Source organism: Cynoglossus semilaevis, chromosome 17, assembly GCF_000523025.1.
Source record: "Cynoglossus semilaevis isolate Cse_v1.0 chromosome 17, Cse_v1.0, whole genome shotgun sequence".
Lineage (NCBI taxonomy): Eukaryota > Metazoa > Chordata > Actinopteri > Pleuronectiformes > Cynoglossidae > Cynoglossus > Cynoglossus semilaevis.
This window is the reverse complement of record NC_024323.1, coordinates 9386381-9405548: the sequence shown is the minus strand read 5'-3', so window position 1 is coordinate 9405548 and position 19168 is coordinate 9386381. Positions and strand designations below refer to the sequence as shown.

Sequence of the window (19168 nt, the reverse complement as noted above, 5' to 3'; positions counted from 1 at the left end):
AGAGAAGAAGAAAAAGAATAAATAAAAAGCAGATCAAGGAGAACATACGGACAGAGGAAAAACGTGAACACGACCAGTGATCGAGATCAAGTAAAGGGCTGATAAAGAGACGTGTTCCAGCTGGAGTCACAACAGAGCTGCAGAAACACAGCAAACCTCAGCTTTTAAATCTGAAAAGAAACTCTACAGTTCTTATACATCTACTTACTATTGTGTCTGTTTCTGTTTCTTCAATTCTTCAACATACACATATACAGATCTTTTTCAATGAAATTAATAGTAAAAAGATTACAGTGACACGGTGCACTGTGAAAATAAAACCTGACATGGTTGAATGGCCACACTCCCTTTTATAATGTTTCCTTACAGTAATAGGTAGTTAGTTATAGATAGTTTGCTCTGGTCTGTGTCCAAATGCCTGCAGAAAAACATGCACCAATATAGACGATGGTCGTATCTGTGCACTATGTGAACTATTTTTGTCAGTCTTTCAATCTGAACAAAATTAAATTATTACAAACAAAGTCTACAAACTGCTTTCTCTTAGGTCTTTAATTCCATAAAATTGAGATACATCAAAAAGGGAAATAATTGTATCTATTTATATAAATTATATCCCCTTAAGATCCTTCTTAACTAATCTGTTACCTTAAACGACTACGCATTAAATATAACAATCAATTTTCGTCATGACCCCAGAGCTGTGTCTGCTAGAGAAATCCTGTTGGATTTTTTTATTTTTAGTTTTTAATATTACTTCAAGGGATTATCAAAGGCTCCATGAAGAGGACTTTAAGGCCAATTCCAGATATTTTAAGACCATTTTTGTTCCTGAGCCCCTGCTGATTTTTGACTCTGGCCTCAGAGTTGTTGAGGGTTCTGACTGTGCTTCTGCAGTATTACAGCCACACCTGTATTTATGTGAGAGCCACACAGGAGAATTCAGGCTTTCTGCTTCAGAGAGCTCATTACCATGTGCAGGATCCCTGCTGATTCTTCTGCCTCTCCTCACAACCACCAGCCTCCGTCTTAACCTTCCTACCTTGATTTAATCAGATTCTTGACTCCCTCCCAACCACTCTCATCCCCCCACTGCTATGTAGGAACATGAAAGATCTGCCCCAGGATCAGAAACTGTGGCGATGGCGTCATACAGAGCTGCAGGGTGTTGATAATTTCTTTTTTTTAAAAATGAGCTTCTCTCATTTCAATAATTATTAATAATTAAGGTTTTGTCCCTTTATATGTCATAAGTCATAAATATTTTTACGCCTCCAGAAATCAGCAGGTTACAACATGGGATAAGATCCAAATGTCTGTTTTTATTACTATTACTATTACTTTTTTTTTTTTTACATCCACAATGATCTTTACAAAATGTTCTATAAATATCTCTCTCTGTAGTACTATATAAAGCACAGACTCATTCATAACAACATCAAACTACAAAGATGACGCTTTTATCTCAAAAAAGAAAAGACTGAACAGACTAGTGGTGCATTGAAGCTCTTTTGTAGAAGCTTAAAGAAGTGACAGCAGCATAGAAGATGGAAGACACAGTGGACAGGCAGCTGATTGGAGGAGATGAAAAACACATCCTAGATGTCCAACGGTGTCATGTGAATTAGAACAGGCAGAAACCAGGCATCATATAGATCTATATAGTTATAGATCTATATCTAATAGATATTGTATTCAAATGATTCCACTGATTATACCTGCAGCATCAATGGAGATTTGGTGTGCACTCACCTTGGAGCCGTCAAGGCCTGTGGTGCAAGCTGACGGGGCCCCATCAGGGGTGTGGAGTCTGGGTGTGGGACACCAAGGATCTGTGTTCTCTATCCCAGCCAACCCCAACTGTGAGCATGTGCAGTGTGAGTGAGTTTCCATCTTCCTGCCAGAGATCAGATAGGTCTTCAGACCTGGAGAGAAGCAGACACACAGAGAGAAATCAGACGAGGGTTTAAACAAAAAAGTACAAGTCATGTACCAGGCTATCAGGACCAGTTCCTCTCTGCTGAAAAAAAAACAAATTATTTTTTCCACATACAACTTAATTTGGTCCAGACGCACGATGTAGGGCAGAACAGATGAGCCACAGTAAAAGGATATAAAAATACACCAACCAATCACCTGCTTTTTTCCACTTGTGATTGGGACAAAAGTGGGCCATTCATTTTTATGTGCTAAAAAAACTCAACTGAGTCACACCAGAAAAAATACACATACACACTTTGGAGCCTTCAGTCTGAATGGAGCCTGAGGCATGAATTAAACACATGGCAGATCTACTTACGTCCACTAATTAAACCTATGATTTCTAAAATAGAACCATTTGTTCCAACCAGTTGAGGTTAGCTTAATGACGAGGATTTAGTTAGGCTGTTTAATTAAACTCATACTGGTACTGTAGCTGGTCCGCTTTGTTAGGGTGACCATGTATCAGCTAATAGTGAATATTGAACTGATTGGTGTTTTTCATGTTATTGTTATTCATGGTTGTGTTACAGTTTCTGCTCTGATATTGATGATGCACATGATGACGTGTAGTCTGTCTAACAGACAAACATCAGATTTATCTAATTCCTCATCTAAATCTTAATGCTCTATCCAACAATAACTGCACAGTCTACTGCTGTGGTCAGGCAACTTTGAAAAGTCCTGAACAGAAAAAAGAAAACAAAGACAGGGGGCAGCAGCACCGCACAGATGATGTGTTACCACTGTATATTTCAATCGACCCAATAATGGTATTTCTTTTCCCTTTTTATATTTAATAAAATGTTTTTTGATCTTACCACAAAGCAACCACACTCACCTCAACCTAAAGATGTTTACTTGGGCTACAACATGCACGGATGTGAACGGGGTCAACTGCATCTTCAGACACATCCATGTTGGTCCCATTTTTTTTAGCCTACTTTGAACCCACCCGAGTACGAAACCAAAAAGGGATAACCTAAAAAAGGTGCTCCGCCCTGATGCTCCAATTAGGCACTTGGATTATGAATTGTAGATCTATGAAACACAGACAGTGACTGTGTGTGTGTGTGTTGATCTGAATCCTTATCTTCTCTTCTTGTCTGCAGCAATTAATTGTGACAGGTGCCAACCACAGTAGAAGGTAGCTGTGTGTGTGTTTGCTTGTGCACACGTGTGTGTGTGTGTGTACACAGGAAGACACCAGCGACTGTGTGCTCTGCTATAATATGACAGTGACGCCGCAGCCCCAGGTTCTTTGCTTTGTCCCCTTTAAGTACTTTAGACAGGTCTGCCATCGCGGAGACATGCACTGAGGTCACGCACACGCACACGCAGATAGACTCCCATGACACCACAGCACACGCAGCATCTTTGCTGGACATATATGGACATGAGAAGAAGATAGGTAGATAAACAGCAGTAAGATCCCAGAAAAGAGGACACGCACAAACACAACGCGGTGTGAGTTGCTGGGAAAAAAACAGCTCCCGCCCACACACACACCAGTCAAACATGCAGATGGACGGCTTTCGCAGCAGTTTTATCGACAGGCACGTGGGTGAAGATTCAGCTGTGGGGAGTTAGGGGCATTAAAGACAAACCAATTCATCACTTTAAATCTTTGAGTGTCAGTGATGACATTTAATGTGGTTTTTATTGAATCAGTCCTCTGTGGAAAGTCTTTTCATAGTTAATAATCTGCGGCTTCGTCTGTGAAGCATGAGAGGAGACCAATAAGCAACTGTGATATTTGATATACAATTCCTTTAACTTCACTCTGCTCAGCCTCCCTCCCTCTCTCGCCCACACCCCTTACATGGAGGGGCAAAACAGCTAACCTAGGGAAATTTACTGTAATCTCGACTTTGGTGCTTACTTTTTATATTTCCAAAATAATAGTTGGGCAAGCTCACAGTTGAAACAAAATTTGATTTTATTCTAATGTATTTTAATCTAATATGAGTTAATTTAGCATTAAATATTTTCTGTAGATATGCATTACATTAAATAAAATCCTTGAGTGATTTCAAATATGTAGCTTTGCTGTCTTTTGTTACTATTTCAAAGGGAAAAATATAAATATATGTGTGTAAATATATGTGTGTGTGTGTGTGTCAACCTTTCTTACCGTCTGTGTCATCTGTGATGCAGAGAGGCAAAGCAAAAGAGGACTAGCAGCAGAAAACTGAGGGGAGCTTTTGACAGAGAACGTGTGAATGTTACTGTCAAAGACACCAGACACACACACACACACACACACGTCAGTTTTTTATAATTTTTGCAAATCAACCCATTTCTCCTCGTCCACCGTCGTCCACCCTCACACTCTCTGCTCGTGCTCTCAAGTGCACTCCATCACTTCACTTCCTCACCCTCCAGTTTGTCGGCTCTTCTTCTGAAAGTCTTGAAACAGTTTTGACAGTAAAAATAATTTTACACTAAGTCAGAAAAGTCAAACCTTGTCAGAAGTGTCATTTGGGTTATAGATTTGCAAAGACCGAACTGTCATCCTTCAGATCAATATGATATCAGTCACATCTACGTCAGTCAAAGACTGCGGAAAGCCACATAATTTATTAACCTCTCAAGAGTCACGATGAATGCAAATCCAGTTTCAGCTTTAAAAACCAAGCGCTGCTGATTATTATTCAAACTCTATAAGACGGGAAAACCCAGTGAAACACAAACCACTGGAGCGTTCAGTCGGCTATTAATGAGCTTCGAGCCTAACGGCTTAAACCCACGCTTTACTACAGAGAAAAGACTAAAGACAAAAACACAGTGAGGTAAGAATGTCAAAAATAAGTGTGTAAGAGACTAGTAAAGGGACATGGACACAAACCTAGAATGTGTGTCAAATATATTATTTTTATTTATTTATTTATTTTTTATAAAACCCATTACACACAGTCAGGGAGTCTGGTCCTGTAATTAATGACATGTCTTTGTGTGTATACACGTGTATACGAGCCCATATGTCCACAAATGTTTTTTTCCTCCTGTTTTCCTGGCCATTCAAGTCAATCTCTCTTCTTTACGACCAAACCTTGTGGCAGCTGTAACTGCAATATCGTAAGACAGTAAATTATAGGTCTGACACACTGGTGTGAGGAGCAGCTGGCTCAGCCGTCCACTTCGATTGGGTTCAACATTATTTGTGTACAGCTTTGCTCTAAAGGCCCAGCCAAAAGGGAACAAAGGTCAGGAAATTTCATCCAGTGTGTCCTGATGTCTTGATTCTCTCCAGCTGCGGCCACCTGTCCCTGTCTGTCTGCTGGACGATCTGTTATGCAGATACATATGTATGGGGTGCACTCCATCTCTGATGACCCTGGGGTTATTAAAGGGCATCATTAGCAGGAGAGGCTGAGTGCTATTGGACTTGAAGTGTCCTGTCATGTATGATTGGCTGTTAGAAAACAGTAAATAACCTTTTCCCATGAGAGCTAAGACACATTATCTCCCACTCCAAGTCCCTTTGTCCATGACAGTGGAGAGTGACATGAGAGAAGCACTTTGCAAACAAACAAGTCCCATCACCAATATTCCTACCTCCCCTCCCCGCTCTTGACATTATACTCTTTTGGGAGGACACTTGTGTGGATCAACAAAAAGACAGAGCTCACGTCACTAAAACACACAGAAAAGCTTGATGTGATGCACGGTTTAACCACCGTGGTGTACGTTACAGCCACAACAAACAAAGACGGAATGAAACCCTACAACATCTAGAATCCTGTGTCCATCTACCAGAACCTCAAGCCACAGACCACTGGAAGGTTTATTAGAAACAGTACAGCTTATAAATCTCTGTTTAGCCCCACAGATTCCAAAGCAGTATTTCATAGACCATTCTTTGTGATGTATTGTTAAAGGAGCTGTCAACACAATGCTGTCAGTTTGTCAGCTGAACAAATGAGAAAAAACTCTATTTTTGTTGCGTAAGTCTGTTGGTTGGTGCAGCAGAAGAATTCTGTCTGAATTAATATGAACTATTTTGAATCTTCAGTGCAACAAACCTGGGCCTCTACCACAGGTTTTGAACAGTCGGAGTCTGAAACCAAAACCTTACAAAGTAAGTCATAACTGAATGCTTTTCAAACATTATTATAATTATATTGAAAAAAAACCCTAGTGATGAATTAGTGGTTGTATCATGGCTAATAGTTCTTTCTGATTGACAGTTATTATTATTAAAATATCAACTGAAACAGATCTGGTTCACATGATCCAGATGAGCACAGGTAGAAGGCTGTCCTAAACTGCATGATCTCCACGTGGACCAGTGCACACAGGTTTGGCATCATATTTACGTCACACCAACCCCAGCTGACCTCTGCAGACGCACACAGGAGGAAAGTCTAAACTGCACCGTTGTCAGGAGGAGACTGAAGTGAAATATTTTTTTGTGCTGTCCGTGAGTGAACCCATCCAGACAGAAAGTATGAAAGACAGGCCCTCTTCCATAAGAATTCACGGAGGGACTCGCACTGACATTTCTGACAGGGAAGGAGAAGCAGAGTAGGTGTGAGTGGGTGGACAGGCTGACTGGACGTGTGTGTTGGGGGATGAGACGGGGAGGGAGGGGGCTGCTGACCTTCACCTTTACAAATGAACACTTCTGTCAAGCACAGGATTGAAGGTCGGGTACAAGGTCGGTTCATATGTTAATTAGCTACATTGAACATAAAGACAACAAAACACGCACACACCACAGAACCTGGACTTCGGCTGTGATCAGTTCTGACAGCCTCAAATGACTCCACGTCAACGAAGGTGAGACAAATGTATTCACCCAATCCAAATGCAGGCCACCTGTCCAGAGACGCTGTTTCACAGTGACCAAAACAAACTTCTGTCTCCAGATAAAATATGCTGCAGAAGATTTTCACAAGGACGGGGAAAAAAAGCGGCAAAGGACAAAGACGAAGGAGAATCTAATGAAATTTTACAGATGCCAACAGCAGTAAAACACTCAGAACATGAACTGGGCTGGAGTCCAGAGACACGTAAAGGCCAAAAGAATCAATATCATAAAACAAAAGAGGAGAGAATTCTGGAGAAATGGAAGAAATGTAATATTCTAACATTAAGTAGCAATTTGTTACCACGTTGTTGTGCAATATTGACTGAATAAAGACTACGTACAACTACATATAATTCTGGTTTAAGGATTTAGAAATAATTCACAATCACTCAGTAATCTCAAAAACCACGCAGTGACCTTTCTGGTCATGTTATGTAAGCCTGCGTTTATAAAAAGAAACAGCCTGTCTAACACCTGTGCTTTCACAGGATGTAAACCATCTACATCTGGGAAAAAGCACATACTGAAAATGTTTATTTCACTGCAGCATGTATTTACTGTGACGCAAACAATTTGGCCCAGTTCAAAAAGCCAAACTGAGGTCTCTCTTCCTGCTGCAATCAACACAATCCTGCAGCATCCTTCCCTCTTCTCTGTCCCTGACTGCAGTAAACAGAAGAGGCAGGAAAACAAGTTTCCATATTTGGCCAGCGTCTTGTTTCCTGGCTTCGATCTGGCACCGCCGTGGCTCACTGAGAATGACAATAGAATCACTCGACATTTCTTCAGAGTCTTTAACTCCTACTTGGCTGTCCTGTTTGTGAATTGTGCACTAGATGTTGATTCTGTGTCTTCAGTCACTTCATCCCTGACAGGCCCTGGCTGCTGCTGGTCTGTCTGCAGAACAATAGATAACGAAAAATCTCCAAAACCTCTTGTCATTCTTTGCTTGGTTAACTGTTTTTTTTTCTTGGTTTCTCTGATTCACAGTGGACTCTGGCTGCCAAGTAATTTTTTTTTTATGCACAAGCCATTTTTGCCACATCACTTCATAAGCTTAAAGGGTTTTTGGAGAAGAATCTTTGCAGAATATATATATATATATATATATATGCTGCATTATATATATATATATGGGCCAACAGCCCAATGAGATGAATTTTCCCTTTCTTTCATTCTCCATGTACACTGTCCATTGTCCAGGTTCCTCTCACCGTTGGGTTGCTGATTGTCAGTTGGTCAACTTTACCACAGCAAACCATTGATTTGCCTCCACTCCGTCTCCAAACAAACGACCGTGTGAACAATTAGTTACAACAGATCTAAAGAAGAAAGAACTTCCAGTGACTTCTGCTCGAGCCTCTGGGAAAATCTGACTTCATCACATCTTGAACTATTTTCACTCGAGACGCTATTGATCTGGTCTATAAGCAGCAATTATTTATTGATTTAACAGTGTTCGAGTCAGTGGCTCCAGGTAAGTGATCAAAGCAAACAGCCAACAGAGAGGCACCCCCCCCCCACTCACACACACATCCAACTCTTTACCTCTCACTGGTCTCATTTCCTGCTTCAGTGGCACAGAGTGTGCTTACATAGCTACATTTTCTGTACTCAGAGTTTTTAAGAGCTTCTACCCAGGACTCTGTTACTCCCCGAGGACAGCGGTTCGAGAACAGCCGAGTGATACAGCAGAACTAAAAGGAGTTGCTACAATTCTCTCAGCATTCCCTCTGCAGAAACCACTGAATCATTTTCAGCTGGACGGAGAGAAAAATAAAGTTGTACTGTATATATGCTGATGCTTGTTTAGCACTGTTGACCTGCATCTCCACGAATAGCTGAGCTCACAGATCCATTTATTTCACACTCCAGCGCAGAAACAATCCGGTTAGCGGTGTTTCACCACCCGTTGGTGACAGGGTCATTAAGAATAAACTAAGACCAAAAAATGTATCAACATTTTAGATACTTCTTTCAAATACTCACACTTGATAATGTGGTGATGCAGTGACCTGAGACTATTATCACAACCACATGTGCAGCAGTCAGCCAGTCCCAGTGCCCTCATGGTACTAATATTTAAATATTAGCAACAAAGACAAGATTAAAACTTACTGTGAGATTTGTTCCGGTACAAAATGAGCAGGTTCAACACCTGAAGACACAACATTTCTTTCCAGACGTGTTGTCTAGAAACCATTCTTAGAAACTGTTACAAGGTGATTAGAACTGATTAGAAACTGTCGTCAGATGACAAGAAACCACAAGAGATGGAGGCGGAAAGAAAGGATGACCCTAGGGAGAAAACGTGATTGTATTAAAAGGATGTGCAGTGACCTCTGTTGGGAATATGTCAGATACTTCGCAAAGTGACACACACTGACACATACATGCAGTGTGGCAGAAATAGATTTCACTAGTGACACCAGTGGGGATTCCTGGGACTATAGAGCCAGAGGATGGAGATACAGGTGACAGCCCGAGGGGAACAGAATGGATGTCACATCAATGCCACTGGGATAGAGCTGAGCCATAAGAACTGGCTTTATGGCTGCCAGCAGGATGGCACCCATGATGAGTTTTATTATCCTCCAGAAATCCTGCATTGAGGTTCAATTTCGACCTCCCGCCCACACCTTAGCCCCACATTTCTGTTTTCACGTGTTGGTGTTGTGTGTCCTGTGTAAAGTGTAAAGGTGAGCTGTTCTTCCAAACACAGATTTTATTTCAGGGCCACAAACAGTGTCATCACATCTTAAAAATAGAATCCAATTCAACCAGGGTCAGTGTCACAAAGTTGACTGTAGTTAACGTCTTCTCCAGCTGTAACAGATGAAACAAACAAACCCCCTAATATTCCCCCGTCTATGTGGTTTTTTGCCACTTTTGTTTAGTGGTGTGCTGCAGTATTCCAAAAGCCATTTTAAATACATTTCTGTGTGAATGTGCCAAGACCCGAGACAGAAATGATTAGGCTTGGTGGCGATCCAGATACAGTAACTTCAAATGAGGTACATTTTTAGGCTTCAACAGTATCATACTTTAAAGTAATTTACTCCCGAGGGACGCAAATATGCACAGAATTGTAAATGAGCCGAAACACATTTTTACCTCAGACTCTCATCATCAATTTGTGCAGGCTGAGTGCAGTAAAACACTCAGTGGTGGACGGGCTCCCCATCATCTTTCCTCATTCATAATTCACACAGCCATTTATCACTCACACACACACACACACACTCCTGCTGTGCACACTAACGAGCATCTACAGCCCACAAACATGTACAGGGTGCGACTGGAGGTGTGGGTGGTTACATTCAGTGTACTTTAATGTGAAAGTGCAGAAAGTAAGTGTTTGGGTGAGTATGCACGTAGGAGGGTGAATGTGGAGAGAGGAGGTGAGCGTCATCTTAAGTGTGAGCTCCATCCGTCAATGTCAGCAAAGGCTCCTGTGAGTCTAAAGAGCAGACATTAACTGTAGCCTTGATCACCAAGAAGAAAAGACTTAGGATGCATCAGATGACGACAATAACTCTTGATTACACAAACATCTGCACTGCCATTGACATGAAGAGCTGCAGTCAATTAGCAGTTAGATTAAAGGTAAGAGGCTTTTTCATCTATTTCATTTTAATATACTAATCTTAGTAGCTATTTAAAAAGAAATTCACTGCCCAAGGTACAGGGCTGTGGTTAGAGTACAGTGCACTAATTAATCCTGCAGCTAATTACCGTAGCAAGGATACATGGCCATGGTTGTAGAATGATCTCAAGAATTAATGGACCATTTTGACCACAGTGGCTAAAATGACTCACTGATTACTGAAAAAGTAATTAAAAAATAAATTAGTCATCTAATCTAATCATTGGCTACATGGTGGAAGGATGGATTACAGCAGTGAGCTGCAAACCTTTTATTGCAAACCTTTTGTCAAAAGGATGTTCACCCAGGATTTGAATTAATTGGTCAGAAAACTACTATTGTTTACTGCAAATTATTTTTTCTCTTTTTGAAGATCTTTGTTGGCATCTTTGTTCGATTTCTGTGGTTATATCAGTGTTGTGTTCAACTAAACAGGCCCAGTGTCACACTTGGTAAGTGAACTGAAAGCATAAGTCAAACTTAGATCATTATATTTAATAACATACATTGCAAAATATGTGATGAAGCTCAAAAAGAGTTGGGAAACACTGCTCTCGACCATCTTCCCTCCAACTAAGGTAGTGCACAGAGCAACAAACCACACAACGATGCTGAAAACCATTAACTGGCTCTGAAGCAACACAGTGTGAAATTAACCACACACCTAAGAAGACAAGGCCTGAAATTAGTATCAGTGTCGGAGCAATTAAGAGCTGCAGCAGAGAAACCACTGCAGTGACTTCAGCTCAGGAGGAGCTTTTGTTGGAGCTTTAATAAAACATGACAGTCAGAGGTTCAGCTGAATAAAGTCAGGCCCTGGTCCCTGCACCAGCCCCTCTGTCTAAAAAGCTTCCATTTTCCATTTGACCCTCACTGCAGTCAATAGCCTATTACCATGGAAATTAACCTTAGCGTGCCCGGGGAGCAGAACAGATGTGTGTGCAGGTCTCCATGTGTATGAACAAACAGTTGTTATTACGGTGAGAGAGGTGGAGATGAACACAAGATGAACGTCAGGCAGACACGTCTATGTTGCCGTCTCATGTTGTATTAATGTGTTCATCCTTGGTTTATTACTTTTTCACTCCTCATTTTGCTCTTTCTATTCACCATTTCGGAGGTCCAACAGAGCCATTTGTTGTCTGCATCACAGGTTTTTGTCTGCAGTTATACGACTGAGTCCACTTTCCTAAAGACTGAGATCTGGGCAATTACCTTTTCTTTAAGTTGTTTGTATAACTGCTGCTGAGGGCGCAACCAAGCACAAAAAGCAGGACCTTGTTGCATCATCAGTGATTGAAAAACCGACCACCACAGCTGCTGTTTTGTTAGATTTTCAAAAGTGAGCAACCTCGTCAAATTGTGGAATTTGGCACCAGTGTGAAATCTGACACCTGTGACCCAGATAGTACTGTATACTGCCAAACACCACTGACATGAAAGAAGTCATACCATCGCAATTCATATCTATATATAAAAAAAGACAAACACGTCTTTATATCACTGTATTCATAAAACCTGCTCCTTGTTTTTAAGTCACCGATGGCAGCAACCGATGCAGTACTCCACATCCAGGCTATTCTGATCAGCTACTCTTTTGTTTGGTTCCTCATCAGATAATGATATCAGGCTTTTCCCAGCCATCTCCTCCTCATCATCTCTGTCAGGTCAGACACATACAGGACACTTCAGTGTCCGACCATGAGGACAGCTGTCCCCTGCAGGAAAGTCAAGGGCTCTGCAGGTTTCCCCGGCACTTGTCAGGATTAAGTGGATCACAACAGTGTAGATGAATGTAGTAGAATGGCATCAGTTGGATGTAAAGCACAGTGGCTCATGCAGACGTGCTTATACGCAGCCGTTTTTGAGAAATCATGCTTTTGTGTTTGTGCCAGCAAATGCAAGTATTTTATCGCCTGCTGGGTTGCAGCACTAAGCTGTGTCCTTGCTGCACAGCCCTCCAGAATAAGTGCAGGGGAGCACAATTGTGCAAGGCAAAAGCATATTCAAAAGCACCGCAGTCATGAAATAATAATAATAAAAAAAAGGAAAGAATCACAACATTATCACAGCCCCTCAATAACCTTACATGACAAGGCCAAAGACGGCAAGTTGTGTGTGTTGCTACAGGCGGCTGAACCAAACTATAGTTCATAATGCAGGCTGATATGGTACAATGCATTGTGATGCATTATGCCATTATTCTCGCTGCAGAGCTTTAATCTACCATGCAGAACCAAGGTGCTCTGAAAACAGCTTGGTCACCACAAAAGCTGCTTAGTGTTTTCTCACCAGACCGTGAACAGTCGACACCCTCCCCTCCCTGAATTTACTATAGAACAAAATGAGCTGTGTAGCTGCAGGATCTATGAAAACACTGTTCAAGTCAAACAGCTGTTACCACAGCTCCATGCCTGCCTCCTCCTCAGCATACTTAATGTAAGGCACTCCACTCGGAGCTAAATGGTCACCATCACCTCCAAGGAATTTTCTACAGTAGAAGCTGATGATGATGTGTGTGCATACTGATTTGGACTTGTGTGTCTAGACAGGAATTATGCCAGGTATTTGACTTCTTCCAGGGCAAGTACACAGCTGTGTATATATTAGGGTGAAAAGCCAAAGTGTTTAAATTTTTCTCAAGAGGAGCATGAAACTCACACATACGCACACGGACGTTTGATTAGCTATTTTTCTTGGGACTCTGCTGTGTATTAATTCCATTTAGATAGACAGTGTAAGCAGGCTAACAGTCATGGCAGGAAAGAGGATTAATGTGTGTTGGGATTTAAAAATTCATGTCAATTTATAATTTCAGTCTGCGCCTGTGTAAACTACATGGATTTCATGGCATTCTCATTCATATTACATGGCTACTGAACACATATCTATTGTACAAGCATTCATGTCTGGGTGAAACAAATCTATCATAAAAACTAGGTGTGGCAATTAGACTTCTGAGCTCACAGATCCCTTCAAAAACAATCTGCACATATAACAGCCTGGCTGCTTTGGCGAAACAAAACTAAAATCACAGAAGCAACTAACGCGAATCTTCACGTCACTTGTAAAATAAATAAATAAAGGATGTACAAAATACACAGAGCGGTGATGTAGTTACTGTTATTGCTCATTAGCAAGCGTTAGCTGTTCGCTAAATGTCTTTCGAGCTTCAAATGAGAAGTAGATTTATTAGCATGCATTAACATAATGGGGGCACAAAGGGATTAAACACTCATTTCGTCTTTGAAATAGCAACAGAAACACAGATAATGTTGCATAACTTACTGGCTAACTGCTAGCATGACAGGTGAAAAACAGGGATGTAACCCCTAACTTCATTCACCAGTTGTTTACACTGAAGCACAACACTGGATCCTGTTACAGAATGGCTTTATGTACATGTGTCTTATCTTTCATGAACTACGGTATAAAGAAAACAGGAAGTGCTTGGAAGAAAGTGAAAACGTTAACAGAATGAGGCTGAGAACATTTTACCGATGATACCAATTAGTTATTGGGGTTTAGTCTGAAAACCACCGGAGCACTTCCAATCTGAAGGGCTTCACTTTGCAACAACCGTCAACGGTAACGATCTGTCCATTTCTAGGTCAGTGAAGAGGAAGTTGATATATAATCTATGATTTCAACCCACAGCCTCTTTGAACAAAAGTCACGTGTGATCAGAATTAATAGCACCTTATCTACCTCCCTTTTAAAGTACTGCTCTGTCTGCCAGTCTTTGCCACAACATTTCTCAACTGCAAAACTAGACAAACGTATTCTAGTCAAGGTCACAGGAAACAGGAAAAAGCCATTTTGAAGTAATTCTCCACAGAGCCTCTATCAAATAGTGTACACGATGCTGACCAACATGCATCCCTATGGACAGGCATACCCAGTGCAGAACTGTGTGACAGTTAAAGTCTGTGTGTGTGTGTGTGTGTGTGTGTGTGGGTGTGTGCGCACGTAAAGGACAAATAGCTTTGCCAATAACTAATATGTTCTGTGGAGCATGGAGTAATAGGGCCAGAGTGGGGACCACTGAACATTTATCACTGTGACTATTTGCAGCCAGGTTCTACACAGTGCTCAAATCAATCCTAATGTAGCTAATCAATTACTATTGTGAAGGCTTTAACGTGGGCAAAGAATGTGGACAAATTAATATAATGGATCAGAATACAAATTATCTGTCGTTGCGCAGCCAGCGCAAAAACTTGAACTTGACTCATCTCGTCTTCGATATCGACTCGACGGGACATTTTCTTTTGTTACCGCATCATAAATAAACACTAGCAGGACAACCTCATTATAGACTATCAATATGATTTGCAGAAATAAAAAGCCGTGGGCCAGAAAGAGATGTTGATTTTTGATTCGGGGGGGGTCAGAAAAACAGCAGGCCAATGTGAGAAGACATGATGATGGAGAATTACGGAATCACTTTAGCCAGGGAGATTACCAAGACCTGCCTAATTAAAAATTTCCCACAGGGCCAAAGAAGAGAGTGCAGGGCAGGGAGGGATAAACTGTACAGAGCTGCCCAGAAGTGTTGAGCTCAGCAGATAAGTTAGAAAAGGTCAAACTACTACGATTTCAAACCTAATCTGAGAACATGCATTGCCTCCAGACACACTGAACCACAGGTGAAACAGTACACCTGCGACCAGGTCTGTCTGTAATACCTTAGGAAATAGATTTAAAGATTTTTCACTTCATAGATTTTAATAAACAAAGTAGAACTATTGTTGGTCATTCAAATTATTTGTCTTTTGCTTAATTTATTCCACATGGGTTTTCCCTCAACAGCTCCACAGAAAAAAAGCAAGTTGCATAATAAACAAAGGAAAGTGCTGTTAAATATTCACTGTCTTTCCGTTCTGTTTTCTAATCTACATCAACTCCTGGGGAAATGATTAGACATTTAAATTATTGACTACGTTCCCCAACCTGGCCTCCAGCTGCAAATGCAAAATCTGGAAATATCTCCAGCCACTTTTATTTCCCAGAGTTTTCTGTTTACCACTCTGCTGAAGGTTGTCACAGTCAGCTGTGGTCAGGGAGTGCCTCAGGGATGTCTGCAGCAGCTGTGGCACATCCGTGATTCTGTACAAGTGTTTCAGAAAACGTTTTTGAACAGCACTGAGATGTATTCACACATTTGTGGTAAATTTTTAACCAACCAGAATACAGAGACTAGATGATGGATGATGGGATCATCATGCAGAGAATCCTGACAGACGTCCGTTAGTTTTATTCTAGAGGTCAGTGGTGACTGTCCTCAGCAAATATTCAGAAATGTAATATTGAAACAAACTGACCTTCAGATCATTTCAGCCAGACAGTGACATCACTCTTTTCTCACCATGATGATCTTTTTGAGGAAACTAAGAATGTTTAGAGACCTGGTAGAACATCTATATTTTACTACAGGAACTCGACAAGTTCTAAGAAAGAGGTTTCTGGTTTTAATAACCAAGACACGATAAAACCCATCTCTCCAGACCATTTGAAAAATGAAATGATCCCATAATCAGAGTAAACATAATGTTTGGAATCAAACAGGAAATTACAGCTGTTAAAAATGTATTAAAGGATTTGTCTTCTCCCAAAACTGAAAGAAAGAAGAAATCCACAGAACTTCTACAACGGAGGAATTATCTCTGGGGAACAACACTTGTTGAAGTGTTTAGACTTATTAAACTTGAACATTTCACTTCCCCATGACTGTATATTCTGACTATGTTGAAACGTGATTCATCATCATTGGGTAACAACCACGTTTTGTTCAGTAAAAAAAAAACAGCAGCTTATCATCACATGAGGTAAAGACAAACATAACCTGGGTGTAGACACTCTATCCATCAGACATTATCTACTGTAATCTTTCTTCATAAGAATGTATTTTAAAAAGAATTCTTTAGGGGGTTTCCCATTCAGATAATGTCCAAAATCCGATTTTTAAAAACCATCGGAACACAGGGTTTTGACAATCAAGTGTCTGTCAATAAGCCCACAGGTCTTACGTCAGCGCAGAGGAAGTTGACAGGATGCAGATGTCACACGGAGATGCTGACCACAGTGGGGACACCCACTGTGAACTTTGGCCACCGTGAGTCATGAGTAGACAGTGAAGTTCTATAAATGTAGGTGAATGACGGACAACTGTGAGCACCTGTATGTGAAAACTCACAGTGACCTATAGAGCAGAAGTGTTAAAATGACATTGACAGTGGGAAAAAGAAACATTAAAATGACTTTTTAAGCACACAGTGTTGAACTTGTAGATCGAACATCATCAAGTCTTTGCCAAGATTCAGACACCACTGCTGGCCAGTACTCGTACCTGCTGCGATTCTGCCCCAGTGATTTACACAGGCTGAGCTAAACAGTGGTGGAGAACAACTCTTTACTGGCAGCCATCTCTCTCCCTCTCTCTTTTTCTCTCCCCTCCTCCCGCTCTCTCTCTCTCTCTCTCTCTCTCTCTCTTTGGCGCAGCTAATCTACAAGGAGGGGATAAATCTCAGCAAGGGACCTGAATATATGATAGAGGCAGGAAAGAAGTGGTGGAGGAGGAGAGGTGATAACCCTCTGAGTAACACATTTATCCACCACACACAAAAGTACGAGCTGCAGTCATAAATCAAACGATGAGAGGAAAATGCAGGTCCATAAATCACATCATGATAAAAATGATTAGGTCTTTTTTGTTAACTAGTCTATGCCTTTTAAAACATCAAAAGCATTTGATGTGAACAGACTATTGATATTTACACATTGGCAATTTGCACATTTTGCAAAAACTGACAGCTTATATTTTTAAATATTCAGAATGAAATGGAAAAATGCAACTTTTAAAGAAATGCACTCAGTTTCAGCCTCTTTTTCTGGCTGCTCCCATCAGAGGTCCCCACGGTACATCCTCCCTCTTCCTGTGCTTTTACAACAACCATCTCCATGTCCTGTTTCAGGATATCCACAAATCTTCTCTGAGCTTTTCCTTTTTCTGCTCTTGCTTAGCAACTTAATATTAATTTTTTGTCCCATTTATCCACTATTTCTCACCTCTCTAACTTTAGCTAGAAACTGCTCCACCTTAACTGCCCCTCAGATGTCACTTCTAATCCTGTCCAATCTGGTCACTCCCGGTGAAAATCTCAGCATCTACATTTCAGCCTGTCGTCTATTCGACAGTGCCACCAAACACCAACACAGGTCATACAGCTGTTCTACACTTATTCAGCTTCTACAAAAGAAAAAACAAAAATTCACAGCTTTTAGTAACGTTTATGCACGTTTATTAAGCTCAGAATCAGGCATCAGCCGCTGAACAAATATTTAGTTTTACTGCAGTGACTTCTACAAATAAATTGATTCAAGTCCAGCATTAATGCATCAGAGTGACGAGGAAAGCTGGCGACGAGATGGAGAGGTGAAATAAATAAACCTCAGACAAACCTCTATTAGGGAAGAGGCCGCAGCTGCATTAAGTTGTAAAACAACCCCTGGAGTTCAAGGCGAGGTTAACAGAACAGAACAGGACACACCGAGGACGTCTGGAAGACGATGTAATTCAACAAGAGAACACAGTGGGCAGTGACTGTGCAGTGGGGGAAATGAGAAAGAAGATGGCGAAGGCCAGTGATACAATCAGATAATACCAACACCACAGCCCGTCTCTGCTGGGTGCAACACAATGATAAAACTCTGCAACGACCTTGGCTGTGAAAAAGTTCCCCCGCACTCAGGGGCTGCTAGTGATGCAGGGAGGGGGGGTGTCAACTGCTGGTATTATGCCTGAGTAGTGTGTTCTGGTGGAGAAGGCGTCGAGGTATCACGCAAGGCATAAAGCGAAGAACATAAAAACGGCAAAGTTGGCGAGAGAGGCCGACGGGGACATTATGACAGTGATAAGTCTCACAGTTGCGTCCAAGTGCTAGTGACCTTGGAGGATTATTATTCTAGTTAGGAATTAAAACAAGACACTGTAGCCTTTAAACCAGCACAAGTCTGTGAGGTGTGAAATGACATGAAGTGTGTTTACATGGATTCAGACATAACTACAATTAATGTTGTCATCTGACAAAGAGTGAATTTGAACTAAATGGGATTTCTTGAAGTTAACACAGAGTGATAAATGCTCACTGTTCACTGAGTTCTATAGATACAGGCAGGGAACACATAGGACTTCAATGATCACCACCACAGTTTGCTGATTAACTTTATAATAACCTTAAGTAAAAAGGTAAAGTGAATAGAAGAAGAAGAAGCTACAAATATGAACTAGCCTCGATTCAAGGATCAGACTAAATATGCTAAACATGAAATGAAGTGAAATTAAAATTTCAAGGACCCACATAGCAGTAAGTAAACACCAGACTAGAATAATAAATAGACTAGACTATAATATAGACAAGACACCGTAGTACACTGTAGAAGATTTAAAGCAGAAATAAATGAAAACTACAGCACCAGTACTGCAGGCTACTCAGCATTATCCAGTGTAAACACACCAAAAAACATAAACAGGAATATCTACTTATCTCGTGACTCAGCACATGAATGTGAGTGTCATCCTTACAGTTAGACACAGTTAGACACCAGTTTTTATAAACTGACATTCGTCTTAATATTGAATTACAGTTTTTAAAAACTGACATTCGTCTTAATATTGAATTCAGAGACATCCATGTGACTCTTTGGTGGAGGATTTTTTTTGCATGCAA

The 19168-nt window shown here is 40.9% G+C and overlaps 1 protein-coding gene across 4 annotated transcripts in view; it reads right to left on the bottom strand.

Moving 5' to 3' along the window:
• The window catches only part of adcy9 (adenylate cyclase 9), a 33587-nt gene that overhangs the window by 11529 nt on the left and 2890 nt on the right, over positions 1-19168 (bottom strand). For all 4 annotated transcript variants that reach the window (XM_008329868.3, XM_025064269.1, XM_008329869.3 and 1 more), the window contains one exon: positions 1753-1925. In XM_008329868.3, the coding sequence (XP_008328090.1) occupies positions 1753-1925 (173 nt within the window). The remainder of the gene's footprint in view (positions 1-1752; positions 1926-19168) is intronic.